We start from the raw sequence: 20057 nt of genomic DNA, 5'->3' as shown, positions 1-20057 counted from the left end.
GTATGTATTGGGAAACAAGTACAATTACATCCCTCTGATTGAGTTAAGCTTTTATACATGTTACAATGCCCACGAAAGGATCACAACATGCAATACATAATAGTAACACAGAATTGCTTTGAAGGCGAGCAAGGTACCAAAGCTACAAAAGTCAGGCATGTTGCAGTGTCAGCAAAAATCAAGGAAAAAACAAGAACAAAACAGAATAGAGAAAGAGATCAAGGACAAAGACTCCATATACAACATCATAGGCATTTCTGCCTCTTGGTACTACATGTATAAATGCACCTTTATAAACCTAAGGGTGAGGGGCATGGGCACATCTAACTATGCAGAAATGTGCATAAAGCAATATTTCTATTGTAGGCAATCATGAATAACTGGAACGCAAGGTTATGTAGTAAATCTTTCTCTCTAGGGTCTAGACAGTGGAAAGGAGTTTTGTCATAGATGAGAAACCGGAAACTGTATGTGTGTGTGGTCATCTCAAATAGCAATTTACTGCTCATGCAAAAGTTACCTTTAAACCAAGAACAAACTGTTGGTCTAATACCAATAGAACTCACATCCATATGCAAGACAAGCTAAATTGAATTAAAGCTTAATATCCTAGCGAATATTTATATTGCCAACCTTCAAGTCACATAATAAGGGCAACTGATCTCAAGCCCATTAAATTTACCTCATGTATGACTCCCATAATCATAATCATGTAAGTTCCCAACATACAGTATCCACCTTTCCCTTTTTCTGTTCAATTGTTTGAAACTAGACAGCAGTCAAGGCCCGAGAAGCCATTAGTCTCTTGAAACACATTCCACTCCCAACACACCACATTCCTAAAGACATTAGCCCAAATGATTTCCAAACCACAAACTTTCTACTTCAAGGAGTACATGTATACAAGTACCAATCCTTACAATCTACTCATAATACTTACTCCAATTAAGGAATTAAAATATGGCCCACTAGACTACATTACAACCCATGTCCCTCATAAATAGCAGCTCACCCTTACAAGGAGTGCACATTCACATGTGCACCTGAGCCCTTAAAAGTAATTTTGAAATAATGAAAATCACCATGCTTATGAACAAAATTAGTAGAACTTCAGCAAGCTCATTACCTCATTACCATGCATATCTACAAGGGTCTTCAACTCTACTCAGTGGAACAAAGCCCTTTTCCAAGTACAAAGTCCAATAACTGCCAGAAGTAGAACCATAAGCAAAAACAAAGAAATATTATTGTATATTTTTATCAAAAAACAAAGCTTCCAATCATAATAGTGAACACAATAACGTTGTCTAATGCACCAACATGGCATATACTATGTATTTATTGGGAAAAGCTTCGAATCCCAATAGTAAACACAGTATTTTTGTCCAATACAGCAACCAACATGATACACCACTGTACACTACTTCTCACCTGATATAATTTACACAGTAATTATCAAGACTCACATTTTATTGAAGCCCCCCCTTTCCAAACTCCTGACATCATTGTTAACAAATTAGTCAGGTCATGAGTGAGTTTGTGCATGTGTACTTGTGGACTGGGCACATGGGATTATTTTAGGTATTTTTCTAGTGTTCATTTCTTATGGTTTCTCGCATTTTTGGTTGACCGACTATATTTCCAGGCCATCATGATGCTCGCCAAACTAACCCATTGTGGGTATTATTTTATGCCTATATATATTTGTGGACTCCCTCCTCCTCAATCATTCATTCACCAGTAGTCCTCCAAAGCATGTTTTGTTGGAGAGAGGGAGCCGGTGCTAGTGCCCACACAACTAGTGACTCACTGTTGTACACATGGTTGTCACGTATGATGGTGTTCGATTAGTATTGTCCAATACTAGTATGGTACTAATCAGACTAATAAAACTTGGACCTACCTCTGATGCTACATTGGATAGTATTTCAAATCTATACTTGATGTTTAGACTTAAAACAAGACTTTTCTCAAAAGTAAGTGTAAACAAGAATTAAAATGAGAGTATCGTATGAAACCAACAACTATATTATGAGCCAAATTGGAAATTTCAAATAGAAAGGCATACAAAATAGAAAGAGAGGCTCTAGATACTCATCACTCTTGGCATTAGAGGTAAAATATTTCTCACCACCACTTGATGAGTCATCACTCTCCTCAACAAAGTCTCACTCACTAAGTACATTGCACTCATCATCATACTGGGGCTCTCTAAGCTCTACATGGGAGGTAGAGATAGGCATGTCCTCATGTGCCACACTAGGAGTGCTTCTCAAGGCACTCCCACGTGTCGTGTAGCACCTATGGGCCCCATCGTGGCCATGGTGAGCAAATGTCAATATTGAAGCAAAAGCTCCACCACTAGAGGCACAAGATCAAACAATGGCACACCGGCATGTACTAGTGTAAGAAACTCGCTGGTTTATCTCCTCAAGCTCCAAATAAAGTTCTTTGAAAATTTTCTTCTCAAAGTCCCTCTCACGAGTCACACTTTTAAGTGTGCTAGTCAAGAGCTTGAGCTAATCTATATTAACCTATACATTTAAAGGATAAATAACATAGAAAATGACACTAAACATTGGAGCTAGAAGAGTCCTCGCCACCACTCAAGGACTCATCACCCTCCTTGACAAAATCTCTCTCACTAAGTACATTGCCCTCACCATCATACTCCAGCTCTCTAATCTCTATATGGGAGGTAGAGATAGGCACATCCTCATGTGCCACACTAGGAGTGCTTCTTGAGCCACTCCTATGCCTTGCATAGCACCTACGGACCCCATCATGGCCACAAGCAATAGATGTCGATGTCAAAGCAGAAGCTCCACCACTAGAGATACAAGGTCAAACAATGACATGCCAACATGTACAAGTGCAAGAGACTCACTAGTCTATCTCCTCAAGCTTCAAATAAAGATCCGTGAAAATTTGCTCCTCCTCAAATTCCCTTTCACAAGTCACGCTTTTAAGTGTACTACCTGAGAGTTTAAGCTCATCTATATAAACTTATACATATAATGGATAAAAAACTTAGAAAGCAACACTAAACATGAATCATAATTCATAAAAGAACTAGTAGTAGTAAGAAGTATATATAAATATAGCATACTTATCTTGCCATTGTCATCTCGTGCAAGCTATGTAGCATGTGTGAATTGGAGGGACAATAAATTAGTCACTTCAATTGTCGTATGCTAAGTTTATTGCAATTTTTTGTGTGCACAAGGAAATAGGTGGACCAATTCCTCTCACATGCACCTTATGAGCAATCCCAAAGTGTGTTGATTAATTTCAAATCCACCCCTTTTCTCAACCTTTGACAGCTTTTTACACGATTTCTCCCCACTCTCTTGGAAGCTGAAATCTTTCCCACGTAGCAATACATCAACCGTAGCAATAGTCTTTATAAACTGAGACATGCTAAACATGGTAGATATAATACAAAAATCTCTTATTCCTTTAGGCAACCCACATACATACTTTTCCACTTGCTCATAAAGAGCAACCAGACAGTAAGAAGTTACCAATAGCAAGACATCCCAAAACTTCTCATTATATTGCTCCATGTTCTTGCATTCTTTTGCATCTACCTTATTCCAAGCTATCATGATGTCCACCTCAGATATACTAGTCAACCAACTCAATGCAAACATTTGCTTGAATTGTACCCATGTTGATGGTGTTGTACCTTGCATTAATAGTGTGGACCACCACTACAATGCATTCCCCTTCAAGAAAGTGTACGCCTTCCGAATCTTAGGGGATTCACCCTGAATAGGTTGCATCAAACTATTGAATAAAATTCAAAGCTTTCAGCCTTTCTTGTGCACCACTAAAGGACTCAAACTTCACTCCTTTTTCACCCTACTCATAGTCTTCTGCCACCCCTTTGGAAATCAAGCTGTCATACACTAGCTGCTACAAAAAGGGTGCATTTGTTATATTTACATCATGACCAACACCATAAGAAACATTTGCATGACCATCACTCATTCCTTGATCCCTATAAGCATTTGGCGGTACATATGCATTATCCAACATGCCACTTTGTGTCCCAAGCATCAAACCAATGTTTCCATATATAGGGTGATGCATATTACCAACCATATCCAAATACATTGGGCCTTGCACACCTGCATAGGTTATTACATACCATAAGGACTTATGCCATACATTCATGCATGTGGTCCCTGACTAACCATTGCATGAAAAATAGTGCAACCACCAAAGTATCACCAAAGTATCATGGCTGCCCCACCATTGCATTGTTAGAATACATGGATCTAGGACATGGCCATGGAGGTTGAAAGAGGAAGACTGAGCTCATGAGGACATGGACATTAAGACTGACTGTCGCACAAGTGAATTAGGTTCCAAGATTGAGACTTGGACTCATAAACACAATCTTGTGTGTTGACAATGACACACACTTTGTTGGAAGGACAAAAGTACTATGACATTGCATTAAAAAAGAGAGCAAGTACAATGCTTTATAGGAATAGACTAGGTAGCACTTTCCACCATTGTGTATATGGGATTCTACATCTTGAGCCTACATTGCTCCAAACAAAGAGGCTAAGTTGAATGTGATTGCCAATATCTCAACACCCCTCCTCAATCACAACCAGAAAAGTACAAAGTGTGTAGAGGCTTTAGTGAGCAACTACCTGCAAAGTGTGGGCAGACCACAAACATGGTAAACACCAGAGGCTATCGCAAAAAAAGGCTAAGTATCAGTATCAAAGACATGGTGGACATCTAGAGGCAGTAACAAGGGTCTCACAAAGTGTACAGAGACGGTAAGAAAAGGGTACATGAGGAGTTTACAAGCTTATGTTAGAAGCATTAGGGCTAGGCAATACAAGGCTAAAAAAGTTTATCAAAATAGGAGTAGAAGGACTCATGAGGCTTGTCCTTCTTCTTCTTCTTCTTCTTCTTCTTCTTCTTTAATAGCAGCTAGATAGGCCTTTTGAGACCTCTTCTTGGCATGATAGAATTTCTCTGTGTGCCCGATCTTTTTTCAGAAATCACATTCCATCTAATCTTTCTTGCCCTTGTACATGTTACCGACATAGAACATTTGTTCATCTTTAGAGGTGCTTGGTTCTTCTTTGGATTTTATATTCTTTTCTTCTTTTAGCAGGGAGGCCTTAATGTCAACCACTTTGGGACTAGGCATGTTGATTAATGTAGTTGACACATTTTATAGTCAAGAGGAAATTTTTTTAATAATACACAAATACAAATATCTTCATCCATCTTGAGATTTATCCCTGAAAGTTGGGTTAGGAGGCTTTCCATGTAGTTCAGATGAGATGCCAAGGATGTATTAGACTTCATATCAAGTCGAAAGAATCCAATCAGTAGACCATACTTTGAGGATTTGGATTGTGCACCAAACAAGGTATCTAGTCTATCCCAAGTGTCATGGGACATGCCACAAGCATCTACATGATGGATGTAGCTATCATCCAACTCCAATTTGATGATGGCCTATGCTTTGTCATCATTCTCCTACTAGGTAGATGCAAGAGTTGCATCTCGCAGCTTCTTTTCTTGTCCCTTGGTAATGGCCCATAGGCCCTTCTTCATTAGGATGAGTTTGATGCAGGTTTGCCAGGTGTGAAACCTGACTCCGTTGAATCGAATAGTTAGAGAGTCTTTGCCCATGTTGGAGTGGCAGAGACAGTTGCAAGTCAACTCCAAAATTATCACATTTGTGCAGCAGAATAGTTGATTGAGATGTGTCAAAAGACACAAGTGCTAAGGGCACTAACTGAGTGTCAATGGACACTATGTATCTTCCATGAGTCTTCCAAATCTACAAAATCCTTCAAGTTCTTCCAATTCCAAATCTTCCCCTCCTTGATTTGATGCTGGGACCTTCAAATCTGAGTGACAAGACCTTCAGTGTGGTTGAATCAGTGAGTAGATGAAGTGAAAAAAAGATTCAATGAAAATGAGCTATGGCAGATTGGGGTTTTCAGGATAGGGGTGTAGCTTTTTGGTTGGGGCAGCTCATAGAGATGATCATTTGGGAAGCCCTCTTAGTGAGAGGTAGCCTAGATATGAAGGTCCAATTGCCCCATGATCTCGACCAAAATTGCGACCTACATGATGTGCACCATCAGTACAAACATGGATAGTAGGCGCAAATAGGGCAGCAATGGTAAATTTTTGCAATGCTAGAAGTATACTCCACCAATGTAAGCAACTGAAGTGACATAAAGAAAATTTGGAAGCATAGAAACAATTCTTCAAAAGGAAGATCTGTGAGATATGACTGGGTTTGAGAAATATGAAAGCTCCAAGTAGGGTAGGTACAGACTGGCTATGGCTGCCAAGAAAGGTCAAGTGGGGATAGAGGTGAAATATGAGACCTTCAGCTAGACTTGAGTTGAGCAATGATGAAGAGGTGCTTGAAGAGCAGAGAAGGAAGCTGAGATGAGCTAGGCTATGCCCGACTGGGCTCTGATACCATGTTAGAATACATAGATCTAGGACATGGCTATGGAGGTTGAAAGAGGAAGAGTGAGCTCATGAGGATATAGACATTAAGACTAACTGTCACACAAGTGAATTAGGTTCCAAGATTGAGACTTAGACTCGTAAACACAGTCTTGTGTGTTGACAATGATACAAACACTTTGCTGGAAGGACAAAAGTACTATGACATTGCATTAAAAAAGAGAGCAAGTACAATGCTTTATAGGAATAGACTGTGTTGCACTTTCCACCACTGTGCATAAAGGATTCTGCATCCTGAGCCCACACTGCTCCATACAAAGAGGCTAAGCTGGGTGTGATTGCCAATATATTAACATACGTCCATGTCCAACTATCTAAACTCCATTGGATTGGCACTTCCATGATGGCCTTGCATTTGCACACCTTACCCTGTTAGTACCAATTGCTTTTCTTCATTAGCATCATTGGGAGCTTCATGAGAAGGTATTGGCATTTTTTTTGATGCATCATTCTATCCTAAAGGTATAGAGGTTTATTGGGTTTTGGTGGTCAGTTGGTGTTAATTTTGATCCTAGGACAGTTGTTTGGCCAATAAGTGTCAGTGGTGACACTAGAGACTAGTATTAAATAATTAATGTCAATCCAAGGCTTGATAGAGGTTGAGGACTGTTGAGCTAAAAACGCATTAGCTTCACTTAAACAACTCCAAAACATGCTTAATTAAGGAAGAAACCTTGTTTATTTAAGAAGAAATGCATTCCTAGCCAGTCTCTATATCCCATAAGCACAAACCCACTAGGGAGGGTCCAAACTTTCTGTAAATAGGTATACTGCCCTCCATTCAGAAGTATTGAAATTAATTTTTGAGATTATTTAATTGTAAAAATTAATTAAATGGTTGGATAATGCTGAAAAATAAATTTAGAAGGCTACCACTTGGGAAAAATGCTAATGTGAATGGAGAAGACATTTTCGAGAGCTAGGTCTCCGCTATTCAATCAATTATGGCCTAGGAGAGAGAGAGAGAGAGGGAGGTGCTAGTCCATTTTTTGATCTAAGAACAACAATTTGCTGCATAAGACAGGCATCTAGGGGGTGCAACAAGCACATGACAACAAGGAGACACCTTCTAGGATTTGGCAACAACATTGCTGATCAGGTGACAGCATTTTGGAGATGTCTGGCGATAGGTGAATGCATTAAATGCAAGCTAGAGCAAGTACCAAGCAGATTTTATGATTTTCTCGTGAAGAAAATCATATTTCTCTCTCATCTTGGCTTTCCCTCTCCTTCTCCAACCCATTCTCAAGAGATCCATTTCTCAGCCATTTTAAGTAGATCTCAGTCAAATTTGGTGGGCATCAGATGGGGATCTTTGCTGTAAACCGTAAGTTTTTGCAAAAATCAGGGTTTAGCAACCACTTTGGGACCTGTGCCAATAGCATAAGGCATCGTGGCACTGAAATTAGCACTTGTAATTTGTTGTATTTTCAAGGATTTCAAATACCCAGCCATTCATTGTAAATTTAGGGTAACATTTGGCAAATTGGGGCTCACTTAGAGCAAGTCCTGGGTGAAAATCAAGGGAAAAATTGCCCAATTTATGTGTTGATTATTGGATTTGCAAGGGGTTTTTGGATCAACCAAGCAGATCATGGAATCTTGGCTTGTAATATATCCATTGGCAATGGAATTTAAAGAAATACTGAAAGGAGTGCCACTTTTAGGGCCAACGAGGTGTCTGTTATCTAAGATTATTAAGGTAAATTGTTCATTTCCATGTATGTTTATTTGCCAATCATTGTAATTAAGTGCTTGATCTAGGAATTACCACCTTTCCAAGAAGAAAGATTGGTCTCACCATCTCACTGGATGATGACATCTTGCTGTAATTATACTTAGATGGGTATAAATTTAGCACTTGCATGAAGCTTCTAGCTTTCAAACAAGTTCCTCGGGTCCACCAAGTTAAGGGATCTGATGGATCCTAACAATGGAACCATGAAGCCAACCTTCCTTAGAAAGGGTGGTGAAAACTTGATTAAACTTAATTACAGAATTAAGAAATTCACAAGAACTAAAATGAACACTTTACAGTACAATCTTGGAAATTGGACACTGTATTGGCCCTGACACTAGTACCCTTGCAGTATTTCTATAACTTATATTGCAATTAGAAAGTGTACAACTGTGATTCTTCAATCTCCTCTATTGATCCAAATTCCCCTTGTTGTAATAAAGGATCAGCAAGCCTTCTGAGTAACTTGCCCCTTGATCTTCACCCAAGACTTGTCCAAAATGGACCCTTGATTGGCCAAATGCTACCCCAAATCAAATGGGATGGATTGGCATTCAAAATATTTAGCAATTCCTTGAATTCCAATAGCTCATTTCAGTCTAAAATGCTTCCAATTGCTGATAGAGGTCCCAATGTGACTGCTAAACCCTAATTTCTATTGTGAATTAGGATTTCTAACAGAAATTCCTTTGTTGTCCACCAAATTTTGTAGAGGTCTGCTCCAAATGGCTAAGATTTGCTGAACTCATTAGAGAATAGGCTGGAGAAGGTGAGAGAATGCTGTAGAGAGAGAAATTTCTGAATTTCCACGCAAGAAACCCTTGAGAATAGCTGCTGTCCTGCCCTGATTAGCCCAGAAGTTGTCGCTTGGTGCCTGGTAGTGCCAAAACTATTGTCACCTGCTTCTCCTGGGTCTCTTGCTATAGTTTGGATCCTACAGATGATCTCCACAATAGCAAAAACTAATCAATAGCATGTCTTTCGTCTCCTCCCACAGTCTCTATGCCTTGAATCAGCCTCTCCAACCCCCAAATAGCCTTCTTGCCCATTGCATGGGGATTTTTTCCAAGTGGCAGCCTTCTAATCTCATTTTCCAATAATTTTCAGCAAGTTAATCAATTTTTATAATTAATTTATTCTAAAAATAAATTTCAACTAATCTTGCCCAAAATTAGATGTGCCCATCCACAATTTAATTGGCTAGGCCATTTGCAACCCCAAGTGGTCCCCAAGCTTAATTGACCCTTGGACATGCATTAATTAATTAATTAATGCCTAGTCCCTAGTATCACCACTGATACTTGTTGGCCAATTAATTGTCCTTGGGACAAACTGACACCAACTGTCACACTAAACCCAATTGGCATAACTTGTCACAACTTTTGCCTTTGACACCCACTGCTTCCTCAGGATCCTTGGTCTGTTACCATGAAATATCTGCTTGCACATCACATGTGCATTATAACATTTCACATTTGATTTTTAAATTAATCAAATGTCTCTAGCAAAAGCAAAGCATCCAAAAATTTCACATCCCTATGACACTAGATCACCTCCACAATCTCCTCTCCATATGTGAAATGAGGTACTGATTGCCAAATTCACTAGGAGAAAGTCTTAAAAGCCACAACCTTGGTTTTTCCAAGGTTCACTATGAGATCCTTGTCCTGACAGAAGGCCTATAATGCATCTAGGGGACATTTCAGTCACTCTGATGTAGTGGAGACGAGACCTATGTCATCAACATACAATAATATGGGTATCAATGACCCCTCTCCCAAGCCACCTCCCTCCCCTCCAAGACCATCAATGCACTTTGATGTCTCATCAATATAAAGACTGAATAGAGTAGATGAAAGTAGGCATCCATATTTCACCCCAATGGTGCTCGTGATCTCCTTTGACAAACCTCCTGGTGCCCGTACTGATCTTGTAAACAAACACGTACAAATATAGCATCCTCCAACTCCTTTAGTATCTGCATAAGCTGAGCACGTGGTAATGTGTCAAAAGACCTTACAGTAATCCACAAATACTAGTATACTCGCTTCCCCTGTGCCCTACTCTCCTTGATGATGGCCCTAAGTGTGAGAATATGATTAAGAGTAAAGTAGCCTCTCCTAACCCTACATGTCCACATGCCCAATGAGGGTGCTTCTATGCCCATTTGCTTGGCTCATGCTCTAATATATCGATCCATAAAGCTTGGTGAGTACATGGCCAACCATCCTATAGTTCATAAGAACCATGGGATCTCCAACTTTTAAGATTGATACTATAGCATTAGCTAATCAACTAGTAAGGAGCCCTTCACACATGGCCCTATTGAATAGGTGGGCTAAAAGGGGTGCTAGGATACCTCTAACATGTGATAGTTCTCTGTTACTAGTGCATCATGGGCCATGATCTGCCATTCTAGAGTCTATCAATGGCGCTACGAATCCTTGTTGTGCTGAAGAAGGTAGATGGCATGGGTCTATCCTCCAGTAGTTGGGACAATGAAGGCTACCCATGCATGTAGTATAATCAAGTAGCATGCCACGTCTCTAGGGAGGTGATGGTTGTATGGGCTTGGGACTACTCGAATGCTTTTTGCCTCATTGCTATCCTGCCCCAAGCACCTACTACTCTCAATTGGTGTGCATGAGATCCACACCTTCTTGGGTTTATGTTCTTACAACAATAAGTATGTATGCGGGTTTGTTGAAATTGCATCTCCATTGCATGCCTTGCAAAAGAAGGATGTGCCATCTAGATGGACAACAATGAAAATTTTAGCATTTGAAAAGTCGAAGGAAAAGATGACTTCAGATCCTATGCTTGTGTTGTACAATCTAAGGAAGTCATTCATAGTTCAATGTGATGCATGTGGTAACAACATTGGGGTTGTTCTTATGCATGACGGCCGAGCTATGGCTTATGAGAGCCGAACTCTCCACAGTGCACAAAAGAATTTGCAAGTCTATGAGAAAGAGCTCTTGGCTATAATTCATGCACTATCTATGTGGAAACATTATTTGTTGGGGGTTGATTTTACCGTGCGGAGAGATCATCAAACTTTGAGGTACTTTCTAATGTAGACAAATATATTTTGCTACTGGTGGCCATTTTCTACGCATGGAAGTTGCCCTAGAGAACTCATCTACAACTAGTGACATCACAATTAGCTATGTTCTGCTCTTCCATGTTGACGTCTACACAAAATCAGTTATTGTACTGCTTTAGATCACCAAAAAACTTAGGTTTTGTTATTACTTCACTTCTCTAGGTTGCCACATCATCCAACCCCAAAAACGTTTTCTCATTTTACATGGGCGTTTTTACCAACTGGCAGCCTTCTAAACCCATTTTTCAACATTATCCAACCATTAAATTAATAATTTTTAAAATTAATTTCAGCCCTTCCAACCCTACGCAAAATTAAATGTGCCCATCCATAATTAAATTAGCTAGGCCATTTGCAACCTAGAGTGCCCCCTAACATTTATTAACCCTTACACTGGCATCAATTAGTTAATTGATGCTAGTCCCTATTGTCACCATTGAGTCACTACTGACACTTATTGGCCAAACAACTGTCCTAGGGTCAAAATTGACACCAACTGACCACCAAAACCCAGTTGGCATAACTCATCACAACTTCTGCCTTTGGCACTTACTTTATCCTTAGGATCCTTGACTTGTTACCATGAAATAACTGCCATCTATATCACATGTACTAAAGCACCTTGCAGATTTTATTAATACCTAAATCAAATGTTACCAACAAGATTAAAGCATCTCAAAATTTCACGTCCTTGTGGCACACCTCCCCCTTGAAATCCTACAATTGTCCTCAATTGCACTCCATTGTGCCAAAGGAAAACCATACTACACTATAATTTTCATAAGGCATCATAGTAACAACATTGGCCATTGTTGTCTAGCCATCCCATGTGCCCCAAACTTGTTGAAAATTTCCAGCCAGCATAAACATCAAATAATACTAAGAACACCCATTAGATGCATCCATAGCTTATGTTCCGACTTCACAATCATAGTAAAGCATAAACCATGGCTGAAACTATCAATGGCATTGGCTTACATGTTGTTGTCCATGGAACCAACTCTAAACCATTGAAAACTAATCACTTTGCTGATCTAAGAACTGATCACAAACTACTGCAAATATGATCCCAAATTGATCACAAATTGATTGCAAAAACTAATTAGTAACTCATGCAAAAACTTATGCAAAACTAATCCCATAAGTGACCATAAATGCTTCTCAAACTAATCAAAACCAGAGCTGAAATCGATCAAAATTTGATCTAAAAAATGACGCAAAATCTCATGCCCAACTAATCATGAACTGATCCCAAACTGATGTAAAAGTATAGTATCAGAGCCAGGATTTTGAAGGAAAAGCAAGGGACATAATACTTACAAGTTCTTCTTTCAGCTTTTTACCTACCTTTGAGATCATAAAGAAATACCTATCTTCCTCATTACTCAAAAACCAAAGGTTTATTTCATGAGTTCGTTCTTGATGAGCATCCCTCAATCCAACGAAAAATAAAGAATCAAATGGCATAGAATCTAACATAATAGGGTTTATACATAGCATTGAAGAAAATAAGTACTATGGAAGTGAAGTGGAATTTGAGCCAGGTTCCACTTGCAGATGGCCAATCCATAGTAGAGATTCCAAAGGTCCTACAAGACCATGAGTTTTGTGCACTGAATCTAAAGGAGATAACTCAGTCTTATCTTCAACCTCCTACTAAGCCCTATATATAAGGATAAGATCATACTCTAGAAAAATCTGATATGGTCTGTGCACTCCATGGTAGTCCAATGGTTCTCAAATCTCTGCCTAATGTCAAATCATGCAGTAGAAAGCTAGAGGCCCACTCTTGATCGTTTCTATCCATGTTTGGCTATGGAGATTGGAGCAATGAGGTGAATGCATTTGAAGCCATCTATTGTTCTTGCTTCTACAAATGAGATTTCCAATCAAATGCCAAGGTTTCTCAAAGAATACCTAGCTTTGATACCATGTGAAAAAATGCTCTAAATGTAGAAACCACAAAACCAATCATACGACAAAGCACAAACCGATAAACACAGAACAAAACTAGGGTTAGGGCAACTAAAAGATAGTGAACACAATGATTAATGAAGTGAATGACTATTGAATATATAGTGCTCATATAGCCAATACACTATGCAATGAATACTGAACCTCAAACTCTCGTATCTCTAGGATCAAGGCAGAGGTTATGAGTTGGAGAGTGTGTTGTACTCTAAAAAAAATATTGAAATGCAACAATGCAACCTCCTCGTGTCAAACAAAAACAACCAAAGAGACTGGATCTAGTACAAACAAGCAATGAGGAGAGAGAAGGACCAGAAATGCATGTACCTCTCAGAGAGAAAAACTGGGTACAACTAGAGGCAGTAGATGACTATGCATGATGTGTAGGCGACAACTAGAGCAAAGAGAAACTCAAAAAATGCAGGAACTAAATGATGGAAATAGTATCTAATTGATGGAAAAAGCTCCAAATAATGACATCAACAACAAACGCAGGGTTCTGACAGTAGGCAACAACTCTAAGGTACTAAAGTGACAACTTCAAGATGCAGGCGATATCACAAGTGGAGACAGATAGCATACAACAAGGGAAAGGTCTGAAAAAAATGTTCTCTGTGAACAAGGTGTGGGTAGCAAAGATATGGCTCCTAAAATCTACAAAAACAAGATTGAGGGAGAGTGGTGGACAGCATGCCTGTTTATAGAATGTTTGGGACACCCAAATTAGAATTTAGCATGTGGGAATATTAAATCTCTAGGATCATGTTTCTTTTTAAAATAATAAGGTTTTTCCACTAATTAAGAGTGTTTTGGGGCTGATTGAGTCAAATTAATGCAATGTTAGCTTAACAATATCAAGCAATACATCAAAACCCTCAACTGGAGCAATAAAGGATTTTTGGATCTCCATGTATCCTTGTATATGCAATCAAAGCTTTCCAATAAGCAGTGTAACGAACTCTACATACCTTTATATGCCATTCCAACTTCCTCCATGGATTCAATCTCATCCTAATGCCTAGTTGGACTACCATGTCGACAAAGACAAATAACACCGTACGACAGAGCATAGACTAATAGAAGGACACAGTTAGGGTTAGGGTAACTCAAAGACAATGAACATAGAGAATGAATGAAATGATATGACTATTGAATATACAATGCTCATGTAGCAAACACACTATGTAGAGAATGAATACTGTACCTCAAACTCTTGTATCTCAAGAATCAAGGCAAGGGTAATGAGCTCAAGAGTGTGTCATACTCCGAACAAATCCTCAATCGTAGCAAGGCAACCTCTGAATGTCGAACACCAGCAAACACAGCCAAGAAAAGCTCCATCTGATGCAACTAGCAATGCAAGAGAGAGAAATACTAAAATCACTTGCTACAAGAGAAAGAAAATGACAAACGCTAGTTGGAGGAGAGAGAAATACTAAAAATGCAAGAATCAGCTCTGAATAGTTTGTGGTAGGCTAGAAACATGCGCCGGACTGTTGTAGACAACAATGGTTTTCAACCATGATGTTCTTCGCATCCAAGATGTGGGTGATGAGTTGAAATACCTAAAATCTGCAAAAACGAGATTAAGGCTGAATGGAAGGCAGCATACCTATTTCTAGTAAATTTGGGCCCTCCCAAGTGGGTTATGGGATACATATACTCTCTAGGAACGCATTTATTTTTAACTAAACAAGGTTTCTTGCTTAATTAAGTATGCTTTGGAACTATTTAAACGAAGCTAATGCATTTTTAGCTCAACACCTCCTCTCAAGCCCAGCAACGGTGCCATGAGAAGTAAGCCAACCAAGCCCTTTTTTCCCCTTTATCCTTTACCCCAAGGTGTCCCACCACAAAGTAGCCAGAGCATTGGACAAAGGGTGCACATCAGCTATCTAGCAGCCTACTAAGAGTGTAGAGGCGATGGTTATCTTATCAAGGGAGCCCAAGCAATCACCCTAGAGAGGCCAAGGCATTGGACAAAGGGTACATGTCGGTTGCCCAGTGACCTACCATACTTAGACGACTTTGACTATGCACCAAATAAGGTATCCAATTTATCCCAAGTGTCATGAGACATGTCACAGGCATCCACATGATGGATGTAGCTGTCGTCCAATTCCAGTTTGATGATGGCTTATGCCTTGTCATCATTCTTTTGCCAAGTAACTGCAAGGTCTGCATCTCGAGGTTTCTTCTCTTTGCCATTTGTGATGGCCCAAAGACCCTTCTTCATCAGGATGAGCTTGATGCGGGTTTGCTAAGTGTGAAACCCGACTCCTTTGAATCGAGCATTTGGAGAGTCTTTTCCCATGTTGAGGTTGCAAGATCAGCAGCACATCAACACTAGAATTCTGAGATTTTATCAGTAGAAGAGCAGATTACAATGTGTCAAGAGACACAGGTAATGACAGTGTGAAAACACACTATGTCAGTGTTGATGTTGAGCTTGATTCTTCTTGTTCAGTCGTTCTTCAATCTTCTCAGGTCCTTCCCCTCCTTGATTTGGTGCTGGAACAGTAGATCAGAGTGGAAAAATTTCAAATGAGTGAGATGGAAGAGGAGCTTGAGCTTGATGTTGAATGCTTGGTCTTCCAATCTTCAAAAATATCCAAAGATATCCAAGAAATTCCCCTCCTTGATGTGTGGCACTGACTAAATCAGTGAATTTGGATGTCAATAGGGTGATCCAAGTAGCACGAGTGAGAAAAAGAAGTGGTTTTATGAGCTTGAGTTAAAAAGCAATGGAGGACTGTGTTAGGGTTTCAAACCCATCTGATAAAAACGATGATAGCAGCTTGATTCGATAGCCATTTGAGTTGATATTTGGTGAGAGGATAGTTCATGGGTTAGGCTTGGAATGCCCCACGATCAGCATCGACATTGTGTATTCTATATATGGCGCAGACTGTACGACACTGAAATGGCGCAGAATAGGCAGCGATGGCAAAATCATGTAATGTTGGGCTGTAGAAAGGCCAATGTTGGGATTTGTCGTAATGAGGAGGAGCGCCCTGACCTAGGGGAGATATTCATAGAAGAAATCAACTTAAGATATGGCTTGTAGAAGGAGATCAAGAAGCTCCAAGAGCAGTAGGTTCTGTCTGGCTATGGCTGCCACAAGCTTAACTGAAGATGAAATTGAAAAAATGAAGTCATACACTGACACTGAGCTGGATAGAGGTTGAGAGGAATAAAGAGAGGATGGAGAAGCAATGCCATTCCCGACTGTGCTCTGACACCATGTTAAAGATGCGGGATCTAGGACATGGCTTGAGTTATGGTGGATGGAAGGAGAAGTGTGGACTCATGATGGAGAAGACAAAGACACTGTTTGTTACACAAGTGAATTAGGTTCCAAGATTGAGACTTGGACTCATAAACACAATCTTGTGTATGTGGACAATGACATTGACACTTCACTGAAAAGAAAAGAGTACTATCATTGCATTAAGAAAAGGAAGCAAGTACAATGCTTTATAGGAAAGTAGGAAACTGCAGTAGGCACCACTGTGCATATGGGATAGGTAAGCCTGCATGTCCTTGGCCCTGAAGCTCCATAGAAAGAGGCTGTTTAGTGAGTGTGATTGCTGAATCTCAACAAAGCAAAAAGCTGGCGTGGCAAAACATAAAGAGGATGACTAAATTGCTTGTGTGCAACATAAAAGCTAATGTGGGCTACTGTGTCAGAGTGATACAACTGATTTTTATCTCCAAAAAGAACAGAAATTGGTGGGGCTTTGCTAGTGGGGAGACCTAGTTGTTGGACTAGTGATTGACTAATAGAAGAAATGGAACTTCCTGAATCAAGAAGTGCTTCTTGGAGTGTGTCATTGAGTTGGATTGACATTGAACACACTAGGCGTTTGGAAGATGAAGCGACTTGACAATGCGGGTGATGTTCTTCCACCAACCACCCGCTCAGAGGTTTTCTAGCAAAGCAGCAAGAGTTGCGGCATCATTGATCTGAATTTATGCTTTCTGATATTGCCGAGTAGATTGAAGTTTCCTACAATGTCTCCTAACATGCCCGTAATTGTTACAATAAAAGCATTTTGGGCGTCCTTGTGAGTCTCTAGCTAGGAGGGACCTGCGTGAATTGAGTTGGGAGTTTTGGGCATCTATGTCCATAGGTGTTGGAAAGGCATCTGTAGTTTGGGTGGGTGTTGGAGGTTGTGAAACAAAGATTGTTGGTGGCTAATCAGGTTGGATTGATGTACCTTCTATACGTTGTGCAATCTGGATGGCCGTCTGGAATGTCGTGGGTCCTTGATCACGTATCCTTCGGGATATATCATGTCGAAGACGAGGCCATAGAAAGAAAAGCTTCATTTCTTCAGACATAGTGGGATCAGCACGTAGTAGAAGTTGGTTCATTTTGACCGCAAATTGCGCAATGGGCTCTTGCTGTTGTTGCTTGAGGTTTTGTAGTTGTTGTAATGCCGTCTGTGTGACATTCTGATGATGAGCGAAGTTTTGAATTAACTGGGTTCTCAGAGCTGGCCAATTCTCTTTGACTGAATCATCCTGCTGGACAAACCATGTCGCAGCTACCCCCTCAAACAGTGTGCGAGCTTCTCTAGTTTTTTGGGTTTCTGACCAATCGTGATAACTGGACACGTTATCATAATGGTCAAGCCAAGTAAGTACATCTTCAGTTGGAAGGCCAGAGAAAGATTTAGGCCGAATTTTGCTATCGGTGCTATGTTTTTGTGCAGATTGGGTAGAAAGATAACTAACCAGGGTCTGATTAGTGTGGTTTACTTGGAGTAAAATGTTTGACACGACTTGAAACATCTGGTCTAGTGATATTTAGTGCGTGAACTCAGGCTGCATCGACGCATCCTCGTACTGAGGGGAAGCAGGCATATGCCGAGGAGAGAGAGGGTGACTCATGCTCTAGATCTGAGACAGTGGGTGAAAACCTAAAAAGGAAAATGAGCAGGACCTAAGAAGGCGAATGGACAGAAAAAATGCTGATCTACGCGCCGTCTCCACCAATGTGGAATGCACTGTGCAAGACTCGTGTGCTAGATCTAGTGAACTATCTCTGTCCTCCATTACCATCGACTTCTTCTTAAATACAAGAATACCTCACAGGGCAAGATCAAGTGTCTACCAAGAAGTGGCATGCTGGTTTGTTACAGCCAACAGTTATAGGTCGGACATCCCAACAAACTGGTGATGTCAGACTGGCGGCGTGGAGGGATTCCACAATATGAAGTTAATTGATGTATCTCTTCGGTTCCATAGTTCTTTAAGGGCTTCTCATTTATTGGATGTTGTGTAGGCACAAGTATTTTTAAACAGTTAAGTATAGAATTATCTTGAAATCGAGAATTCAAGTTACTTACCATTGGATTGGTAAAAGCAACTTGAAATTCTAAGGCCTTGTTAAAGTCTTCTCCATTAATTTTACATTTTAAATCATGCTCATAAAATTTATTCCCATGCAAAGCGCCTCTTAATATATATAAATATCCTTTTTCATGCCCATAGTCTGGAAGGATATCATATCCATATACTCCAACAATTAATGCATTCACATCAGGAGGAAAATCAATGTAATATTGTGTTATGGATACAATTTCATTCTTCACAAGACTATCTATAGTTGTGACATCTACAAAGTCTTTTTGAAACATTTGGCTTAGTGTTGTTAAACCTCTCAAAATGTCAGCTAAGAAATGTAAGCAATAAACACACTCGAACTCAACCAATTCTTCATAAACATGCAATGCCTCTCTTTTTGTGATCTCAAGTATTGCATCTAAAGACTTGCATACTCTACTAATAGCTTTATATCTACTTATAAACCATCTCACATCAAAAGTATGCTTATGTCGAAGAATGGGACATGGCAAATCTTGTTGCATAGCTTGCAACCCTTCTAATCTCTTCGTGCTAACATTAAAATGTGAAGCTATAGCATTAATAAGTTTTTCTAGCTTTTTGCAATAAGGCATCTCTTTTGCTACACTAGATATTGCAAGGGCACTACGATGGGCAACATAATGAATTGATGTTAAAAATGGATTAACGTGTTTTTTCAATAAGGCCTGGACACCATTCTCCTTTCCTACCATTGTGGAACATCCATCAGACCCAAATGCAACGAATCTAGATAAATCTAGCTTACACTTCTTTAGCTCACTAATAATAGCCTCAAACAAAGATCTTGCAGTGCTATCATGCACATGTATGATACCATAAAAGCTTGTTTTAGGAACACAATCAGCCTCAAGATATGATAAATAAATAACCATATGTCCATGTGAGGAGATATCATTTGACTCATCAATTAAAACACCAAACCATGGACTAGCTGAAACCTTTTGTATTGTACTTTTCATAAGACATGATGCCATGCAAAAAATCATTTCAGGACATGCCTTATCATCATTATAAAGACTAGTAGTGCATGGTGCATGGAAATCTTGCAATAAGCTTATCATTTCAGGAAATACAGAAAATGCTCGGGGGGGTCACCTTATAGAACATGTAATATACCCTGTGAGTTCAAAAGAAAGGATATTTTTATTATGTTGACTTACAATTTTCAAAAAACAGAAGGGGTTTATAAATGCACCTCGTATAAAATTTACATTAGGGATGTTTTTATTCAAAAAATTTCAGAAGCACACTTTTTAAGGGAGGCGGGGGGAGAGGGGGGGTGCGTGGGGTGGGAGGGGGATGGGTGGGGGGAAGATGGGG

At 39.7% G+C, this 20057-nt stretch overlaps 1 protein-coding gene across 1 annotated transcript; it reads right to left on the bottom strand.

Moving 5' to 3' along the window:
- Positions 1 to 514: 514 nt before the first annotated feature.
- Positions 515 to 18453, bottom strand: LOC148032992 (uncharacterized). Its single transcript, XM_087684216.1, has 2 exons — positions 17564 to 18453; positions 515 to 1206 (listed from the first exon to the last, which is right to left on the bottom strand). Exons 1-2 carry the CDS (start codon positions 18138 to 18140, stop codon positions 1166 to 1168), a joined length of 618 nt encoding a protein of 205 aa, XP_087540342.1. The 5' UTR covers positions 18141 to 18453; the 3' UTR covers positions 515 to 1165.
- Between the last annotated feature and the right edge of the window lie 1604 nt (positions 18454 to 20057).

Source organism: Lygodium microphyllum, chromosome 8, assembly GCF_053477565.2.
Source record: "Lygodium microphyllum isolate KBCC chromosome 8, Lygodium_microphyllum_v1.1.10, whole genome shotgun sequence".
In the NCBI taxonomy this organism is placed as follows: Eukaryota; Viridiplantae; Streptophyta; class Polypodiopsida; order Schizaeales; family Lygodiaceae; genus Lygodium; species Lygodium microphyllum.
This window is presented reverse-complemented; position numbering and strand designations above follow the sequence as displayed.